The following is a 9,477-nucleotide window of genomic DNA, read 5'->3' as shown; positions in this document are numbered from 1 at the left end:
TAAATAAACAAATAATAAATAAAATCATTTAAATATTTAATTAAATAAAAATTTATAAATAAAAATGTAAAAATACTTTATTCTTATCCAGTTTTATATAGGAAATGTTTTATACTTAAGATTTTCCTTTTTTTTATTTGTTGCTTTTAAATATACATGACAGTAGAGTGTATTTTAACATATTATACACACATGGGGTATAACCCATCACAATTTTGATCTGATTCTTGTGGTTGAACATAATGTAGTGTTACACTGGTTGTGTATTCATTTATGAGCATAAGAAAGTTATGACATTTATTCTGCTGTCTTTCCTATTCCCCTCCCCCTTCCTTCCCTTTGCTCCCCTTTGTTTAATCAAATGAATTTCTATAGTTTCCCTCCCTACACTCTTTTGTTATGAGTTAACATCCGCATATCAGAGAGAACATTCGACCTTTGTTTTTTGGGGACTGGCTTACTTCACTTAGCGTATTTTCCAGTTCCATCCATTTGCCAGCAAATGCCATAATTTCATTCTTCTTTATGGCTGAGTAGTATTCCGTTGTGTATATATACTGCAGTTTCTTTATCCATTCATCTGTTGAAGGGCACCTGGGTTGGTTCCATAGCTAGACTGTTGTGAATGGAGCTGCTATAAACATTGATGTGGCTGTGTTACTGTAGTATGCTGATTTTAAGTTCTTTGGGTATAAGCCAAGGCGTGGGATAACTGGGTCAAATGGTGGTTCCATTCCAAGTTTTTAAGATTTCCATTTGCAGATGATATGCTATGAATTTGGGTGATTTGGAAATCCACTCTGCCATGATCTTTAATAAACAGAACCTCCTAAATATTTTTCATTTAATTTGAAGTTCCCAGTTTAAAGATGAAAGTCATTATGATGTTGTAGTCATGGAAATATTGCATATGATTTGTGTATAAAAATTCTATATTATATTGTATCCAGGTATAGCTTTCCTTTTTGTAATGTGGGGGAAAAAAAAACACTTAAGAAATACTGGTTAAGGAAAGAAAACTACAGGTAAGTTACAGATAAGTGCTATATCTGAAGATGTGAAAAAATTAATTTAAAAATTACAATGGAGATATAAACAGTGGTTCTAGTCAGAGATGTGAAATAACAGGGATTTTTTTTTTTAACCTGCTATCTTTTGAAATTCATTCTCAGTGAATGCTTTATTTCTAACTGGGTAGCTGTATTTGCAAAATAATATGTTGTGTGAAACTCACTAAGTGCAAAGAAAAAAATGTAAAAGAAGTGTCTGATATTTCTTGTTTCATGCACAGTTGTTGCTCAATAAGTACTTATCATTGGCTTAATTAAGGAAGCTAATAATTAAAGGTAAAATATTAAAATATATTCGGGTGCACCATAAATTGATTTTTACATTGTTACCAAATTTTTTCATATAGTAAACTGAAAATTTTATAAGGCACTGGTATCAGATTGCAATATGAATAATTATTTTGCCTGTTAAAATAGACTAAACTTTTAGTGTTTTCATAGATGTTTTTAATCCAAGTTTTATTTATCCAAAGAATAGTTTTAACAATGCTTTATCATATGATACTAAGTCATTTCTTTGAGAGAAATGAAGGTCGTACAAAAGAAAAACACAGAATTTCATTTTCTTGATATTTTAAAGAGTAAAGGTCTTGAGTTATTCCTTTAAACTTTAGAATAACTGAACACTTTATCCACATTGCTACTCTGTTTACTGATACTCATTTTCATTACCTATATTTAATTGAATGAAATTTTATTTTCATAATCTTTAATAGTAATTAAAATTAAATTATTGGTAGAATCAGTTGTACACTAACAGTTGATATAAAATTGAAAGAAGGAATTTAATCATAAGAGTTGTTTCATAATACCATTTTAGAAATCAGTTTGCAGTATTAGCAACATCACTATTATATGAATATATGCTAATGTAGGATGAAAGAAGGATCCTCATTAAAATCTTGTTGCTAAACAAATGACAAAAACCTTATAAACAGCTTGAGGCTTCAGGCCAGTCAGTCATAACTACTCCAGAAGAAATTTGGACAAGTGTGAAAATATATAGACTACGTGTTTAATATGATCAGAACACATAAATGCCATCTTCCATCAGTTCCCTACTAATGGCATTTTTATTAATATTAAGGAAAACTTCTTTCTTCCATAGTTTAATTGGTGCATTACAATTGTATGTAGTGGCAGGGACTGTTGTTATATATTTGTACGTGCACACAATATAACAATATAATTTGGTTAATATTATTCCCCATTATTTCCCCTTTCCCTTCTTTTTCCTCTCCCTTTCCTCTGTTTATCTCCCTTCAATTTTCATGAGACTGACTTGTCCCACCTTTCTTTTCCTTTTTTCTTTCTAGCTTCCACATATGAGAGAAAACATATGACTCTTGACCTTCTGAATTTGGCTTATTTCACGTAACATGATGGTCTCAAGTTCCAGCATTCTTCTTTATGAGTGAATAAAAACTGGGTCTTACGGTGGTTTCCATTCCTAGGCTTTTGAGGAACCTCCATACTGATTTCCATGGTGGTTGTACTGATTTACAATCCTATCAATATTTGTAAAAGTGTTGTTTTTTCTCCACATCTACTCCAGCATTTATTATTTTTTGTATTCTTGATGATTGCCATTCTGACTGGAGTGAGATGAAAACAGTATAGTTTTGATTTGCATTTTAGGGAAAACAAATCTTAAAAAATTGCAGTGCCTAAGCATTCTATGTTGAAATTTTCAAATAAAAATATTTTCTTTTTAATCCAAAAGGTAGACTCTTAATACAGCCATTGTGTGTGTGTTTTCCAGGAAAGGACTGTGGTTTGGTCAGCTACATCTTTTTTTTGATTTTTTTTTTTTTTACATATATATGACAGTGGAGTATATTTTGACAAACTATACATACACAGAGTACAACCCATTCCAATTAGGATCCCATTCTTGTGGTTGTGCATAATGTGGAGTTAGATTGGTTGTGTATTCATATATGAGCAAAAGAAAGTTATGTCCGATTCATTCTGTTGTCTTCAGGATATTTTCATTAGGCAGTATTCTTGATGCCATTATCTGTCTTCTAAGTAGGTATAACGAGGTGACAGTAACGGTGAGGTGGTACAAGGGAATCCAGTTTCTTGTTTATCACTTCTGAACACAGCAATTCTTTTAAAGAAGGTTTTATCTAGTTTAATCAATTCTGGATTAACTTTGTGTACACATTTCCTTTGAGTATTGCTCATGTTCTTATTTGGGATAATCTTAACATCTTGATACAGCATTAGAAGTAGAAAAATTAACCATATAGGAAGAGATAGGCATTCCAAAGTGAAAGTTAATGGCCTTTTTGATAGCCACACTCCTTAGTGTCTTCACTGAAGGTGAATTGGCTTCAGGTCTGCTTTGCCTTTTGAATTGTAGGAAGTCCGTAGTTGAAGGACACAAGGCAATTTCCATCGGATTGATTTGGCCTGTAGGCCCAGCTCATCTGCACAGGAACATTTGTAGTTGGGGAGAAAAAGATACTCTGTGAGGTTATCTAAGTTAAGGCTGGTTTGGGAATGAAAGTAAATGGTGGGACTGCTGCTATTAATGAACAAGAAAAGCAATGGGAGCCCATTCTGTGTGACCGTGAAGGGGAATATTACATGTCACACATAATTTCATGTAATCATGCACATTAAATTATTTGACTTAAAATCATTTCTTGCATTCTTTGTCCTTGTTCCTATTCCACAATTTTTTGCATAGTGTAGCTAGGATGCTGTGGTGGATACACATCTATGCTGTAGTGCTTTTGTCCCAGTCAAGTCCCTCTAATGAGTTTTTTACACATTTAACAAGTCTCAGTTTTGATTGTTTATGGTTTAAAAGCATTTCTTGTTACTTATTATAGGTATGTAGCCTCATGAAGACTTCTCAAGTTTCCTGGCTGCTTTTTGAAAATTATAATTTGTGGTTCCTCAGTAACTGGTAGGATAATGTATAACTCAAGGAATGAGGGAAATCTTGATCATATAAAGTTATGAGATATTAAACTTTTTTTTTTTTTTTTTTTTGTCTATAGCTTCTTTGTGAGACCGATGTCATGTTTTAAAATCTGAAATCGAAATGGCTGGTTACTTGACGGCAGATCAGAGGTGGCACAGCCTAGAATTGAAGCAGCCAGGGTCAAAAGAAGGGCCAGAATAGTTCAGGAAGGTGGCTCCAAATAGTGGACAGGATGGTAGGACTGATTCTGACCTAACACAAGAGTAGCAAGTGACCTCACTGTGGGTAGAATATGGCACCAAACTTTCCTGGGTTGGTAGTCCTGAAAAGGCAGATACCGAAGGTACTAGTGCAATTTAAAAGGTAAGATACTAGAATGGAAATTTAACAGAAAACCATTTGAAATTTCTGGAAAATCTAGAGCTGACTTTAGAATGAAATACTAGAAGTTACCATACCATTACTAGGTTATTTAAAAGAAAGGGGCTATTCGATGCCATCAGGTTGGGATCCACCACTTCTGAGACACGCTGAGCCTAGACATCAGTCTCTGGAAACAATTCCCCTTTGACTCCTTAAAAGTATTTATTTCCCCTAGAACATGCCCTTTTCCTACTAGAAATGCTACTCAGAATCTACATTCTGTCTCTAGGTAACCTCCTCAGCTTTACCTAGAGGTCGTGGCTCATATCAAATTTCATTTGTTTCTACAAAGTGAATAGTACTCATTCTGCCTTTTATTAGTGTGCATGTAATTTGTTGAGCATGTACTGTGTGCAAGGCACAGTTTAAGTAATGTTAATAATTTAGAGCTATTAAAATTTTATTGATATAATTTCAAGTTATTTTTGTTTCAAATTTTTAAATTTCAGATTTTACCAATTGTTGCAAGGACTCTGGCATCCTTATGGTAGTAAAATGCCGGAAAGAAAATTCTGCATTGAAAGAATGTCTAACTGCTTAGTAAGTAGTTACCTCAAAGTGTTTGTGCTTCTGTGTGTGTGTGTGTGTGTGTGTGTGTGTGTGTGACTTATTACAGGTTATACATTCTATATCCCACCCAACCAAATTGTTCACCTTTTTGACTAAATCTAAAATTTCAACATGTTGAAAATTATTCTAAAAGAAAAAAAAAAAACAGCATATTTACGAACAAATTTTTTCAAGTTGTTTGTCAACATTATATCTGATTAAAAATGTCAGCAAACAAAAATATATGACTTTACATATGACCTAATAATCCCTTTTCATCGAAGGGTTGGTTTATAGAATATATTATTGACTGATTTTTGCTTATTTCACAATAGAAACTGAATTAGAATATCTCTAAGAACTTTGAAAGCATTGTGATTTATAGAATTTTAATTCCTAGAAAATTGCAATAAATCACATGAAAAACATAAAAATTTAGATTTTTTGAAGTTAATCAAATAATTTTAAAATAGCATTTTAATGTCATGCTCACTAATATTTCATTGTAGTTCCTTAAAACCTTAAGGGAAAGTATGCAGTTTTTTGAATGCAGATGCTTTTTGTTTTATCTGTTTTATTATCCATATTTTTGACAGATAATATTGCAGAATATTTTAGAGAGTACTGTTGATAGTTGTGAGATCTTACTTTTGGCAAATTCTTATTTAATTTTATACTCTGCTTCTCAAGCCTGTTAAGTACGTGTCAGTATGGTATGACATTTCTTAGGCAACTAAAATAATAATTATTCAAATACCATATTTTTTAAAATAACAAATTATATGTACATAAACTTAAGGGTTTAGAATGCTGCCGATGAAACTTTAGAGATCATCTAAACTCATCTGTACATTTATAGATGAGGAAACACACTCAATATTCATTTTTTTCCAAGTTACTATCAATAGCAGCTCTTCTGGGCCAAAACTAGTACTAAGCACTTTACTGTAGAGGAATTCATTCTGTGATGTATTTGTTCTTCCAGTTTGTTTCCTAGTGCATCTAAGAGATATTTAATAATGTCTTAAACTTCATATGACTGAACTTGTTTTATACACTGATGAAGAATTTTATTTTTACCTCCAATTCAGTCATCATAATAATTACCTTAACATATTATCCCTCCCTCCAGATGGGCTGGGTTTAGGGTAGACAGGAACACTGCAGAGAGGGCAGTCTGAGCTCAGCTTCTGAGTCAGTAGTTTAGCTAGCCATGTAACCTTGGACAGGGTCCCTCACTGTAAGAAGGGGTGCTTCTACTTGGAGTGATTGTGAAGTACTATATGTGAACACATTTAGTAGTAGATACTCAGTAAATGTTAGCTCTTATTGGTCTGTATTTGTTATTAGATTGGTGTTTGTTTGTTACCCTAATATTAATCATGTGAATTCTATTCCATATCCCCTAAAGACACGAGGAAATAATAGGTTCTAGTGCATCTGGGGAATGGGTTTGGAAGAGAGAGCAACTCCTGTTGGTTTTAAAAGAGAGAAGCAGTGAAATAAACAAAGGATGTGAATGGAAAGTTATTGAGGGAAATTTTACTTTCAACCCAGAATACTCAAGTTTCATCTTTGAGTAAGAAAATGCTCTGCTTTGTTCATATTTGACATTCCATGAATGTAACCACTACTCTTAGTAACATCTTGAAATATTAGTCGTTTGTGCTTCTTTATTTCTACCTCTCACCTTCATTTATTCCTTGACACACTGTGATGTGATTTCTGCCCTGACTCCACTGAGTTTTATTCTTAAAGACTCTTAATAGTCAAATCCAACCAACAGTGCTCTTTGACTTGACCTTTCTCTAACAATAACTTCTTAAATTTCTCTTCTGATTCCCAATGACTCTTGTTTCTCAGATAGTTCTCTGTACTCCCAATTCTTTCTTAATCTATTCTTGAAAGTTGATATTTCTCTGGGTTTTCCTCTCATTCTTAAATCTGAGAAAGTTCAGTTTGTACCCATGGATTAAATTACTTATAGATCATGAAATTTTTCTGCTTTCTTCAAGTCCCAAACTGAACCTGACTCCCTTCTGCTCTACCTGCATCTTGTGTCTTTGTGAATTAAGAGTTGTCTCCTAACTCCAGTTGGTGATTTCCTGTGTCTCACCGATCTAATTTTTCCTTTTCACTCCTACAGCTCCTCATTTGGCCTAGGCCCTCATTCTTTCTTGCCTGGATTATTTTAGTAGTTTATTGGACATCCTGATTCTAACCTTGCTGCTTCCTTTTATCCTTTCTCCAATATGCTGTCAGATTCATCCAAAGATACAAAATTTTGATTTCTCTGTTAATCATGCCATATTGCCTTTAGGGTAGATTTAAATTTCTTAGTGTGGCATAAATGGCTATAATTATTTGGTCCTTGAACATTCCGTGTTTAGATCAGGCCCTTACTGCTGTGTGATCCATTGTAGTAGTAGCAATCCACTTGCTACTACTCCATGCATCCCAGCTTTTCTTCATCTGTGTGCCACTTACATGGATTTCTGTTGGTCCTACACAATTCGTCTCAAGCATTCCTTCATGACTTCTTTTCTCATTTCTGTGGTGTACTGGGTCATATCTGTTACAGCACTTTTTACACTTAATTGTAGTTTAGTCTTACTTGTCTGCCCTATAATATACCATAGGTTCCTTGAGGATAGGAGCTGTGCTTCTCATTGCTCAATTCTGATTGTGTGCTCTCTAAAAGAATCTTTATATTAATATGTACAGTTAAACAGAATTTTTAGGCCTTTATATTTCCATTAATTTGTTAACTTAATGTTCACACTGAATTTGTGACCAATATATTAAAAACTCTTCTAAAAATAGAAGATTGAACCTGATGAACTGGATATCTGAATATCACTGAAGTAAGCTCATGTTCATTGCTTGTAACTTATTAATTTTAAAAAAGATTTTCATTTCCTTCTTGTAGCTATAATGATCCAGCTTTTTATGAAGAATGCAAAATGGAATACCTGAAGGAAAGGGAAGAATTCAGAAAAACTGGAATTCCTACTAAGAAAAGGCTACAGAAGCTTCCTACAAGCATGTAGACAGATATTCAAATGACAGGAATCTCATATTAATGGCAGTCTTTTATACTATAAATCATCTGAAATAATGGACTCAAGAATGTGTTTGCTTTATTCTAATTATGAAAATATTAATATTATATGAAATAAAGATCTTTATTTCAAAATTGTTTTACTAAATTGTTTTATAGGAATAAATATTGGAATGAGACATGGTTTTCCTTATCATTCTGGATTTTTCACAAGTTTTTCCACAATTATAAACACTATAAACAGTACTAATGACTTTCAGAGTTCCATATGGACAATGCCTTTTTCCATTGTATAGGCAAATGGCTAATCATAGGGATCAAAAATATTAAATGAAAGCAGAAAGAACTTTCAAGGGTGTTGATAATCACTAGGCAGTATAGCAGAATGGCTAGGAACCAGAATCCTGAAATTCCACAACCTGTTAACCATTTGCAACTATGAAAGTGAATCTCAAACTGTTGTGAGAATTTGATGAGTATAGCAAGTACACACAGTATATGGGACAGTGCTTCAGATATGGTAAATGCTTTCTAATTGGTAGTAAGTTGTAAAGTTTATTTGAAAACACAGACAAGTATATGTAAATTAATTTTATATTTTCTGAGGGAAGTTTTTTTCTGAAATTGTTTCTTGATCAAGTTAATTATGTTAACTTGACTATTGAAAATAACTTTTTATTTTAAAAATTCATCCTTTGAGGATGAATAAACACCTTGTAACACAGTAGTGAATTCAGGAGGTAGTGTAATAAGTTTTTGTCTCAATGCCATAATTTGGAGCCCAGGTTGATTTAATACTAAAAAGTCATTTCTTCTCCCATGAGCTATTAGCTCTGCACCACAGCCAGTATAACCAGTTTACAGATAAATACGTTTTATATTTTCACATCCGTCATTAAAATCACAAAACAAATTTAATTGCCAAAACAAGATTTAACTTTGGTCCCAATCCCATGAAATAGATGACTTAGAAGAAAACGAACTTAGAAATGCAATAGCCCCCCCACAAAAGAATCAATGGATGTTCAAGTTCCCACTTTACTCATACTGAGTTAACTAAAGAATGATTTTACTCTTATTTGAAATACAAAGAAACTACATTTTTACCAGAACACAGATCAAAAGGAGGGAGATTAGTAGAGCAGACAAAAACAAAGCAAATATCAAAATCTAGAAACCACACAGAATAGGGACTAATAAGCCTACAGTCCTCCATTGGCCTTCTAATATTGGTGCATTTCCTAAAGCGCAGAACCTTCATTCTTTTTTTTAATGACTCAAATGGGGAAAAGGTAGAAATATACAGTCATTAATATACTTTAAAGTAGCCAACTTCAAATTTTTTGTTTTTGTTGTTGGGGATCAAATCCAGGGTTTTACACAAGGAAACTTCAATTTTATGTGTAAAATTTACTTATGTAGTAGGTAACATCCTC

At 32.9% G+C, this 9,477-nt stretch overlaps 1 protein-coding gene across 2 annotated transcripts in view; it reads left to right on the top strand.

Moving 5' to 3' along the window:
• The window catches only part of CMC1 (C-X9-C motif containing 1), a 74,808-nt gene extending 65,753 nt beyond the window's left edge, over nucleotides 1–9,055 (top strand). For both annotated transcript variants that reach the window (XM_079114018.1, XM_079114017.1), the window contains exons 3-4: nucleotides 4,881–4,971; nucleotides 7,910–9,055. In XM_079114018.1, the coding sequence (XP_078970144.1) occupies nucleotides 4,881–4,971; nucleotides 7,910–8,030 (212 nt within the window). In that variant the 3' untranslated portion in view covers nucleotides 8,031–9,055. The remainder of the gene's footprint in view (nucleotides 1–4,880; nucleotides 4,972–7,909) is intronic.
• The last annotated feature ends 422 nt before the right edge of the window (nucleotides 9,056–9,477 follow it).

Source organism: Sciurus vulgaris (assembly GCF_902686455.1).
Source record: "Sciurus vulgaris genome assembly, chromosome: 16".
In the NCBI taxonomy this organism is placed as follows: Eukaryota; Metazoa; Chordata; class Mammalia; order Rodentia; family Sciuridae; genus Sciurus; species Sciurus vulgaris.
The sequence above is the reverse complement of the archived record's forward strand: the minus strand, read 5'-3'. Positions and strand labels throughout refer to the sequence as shown.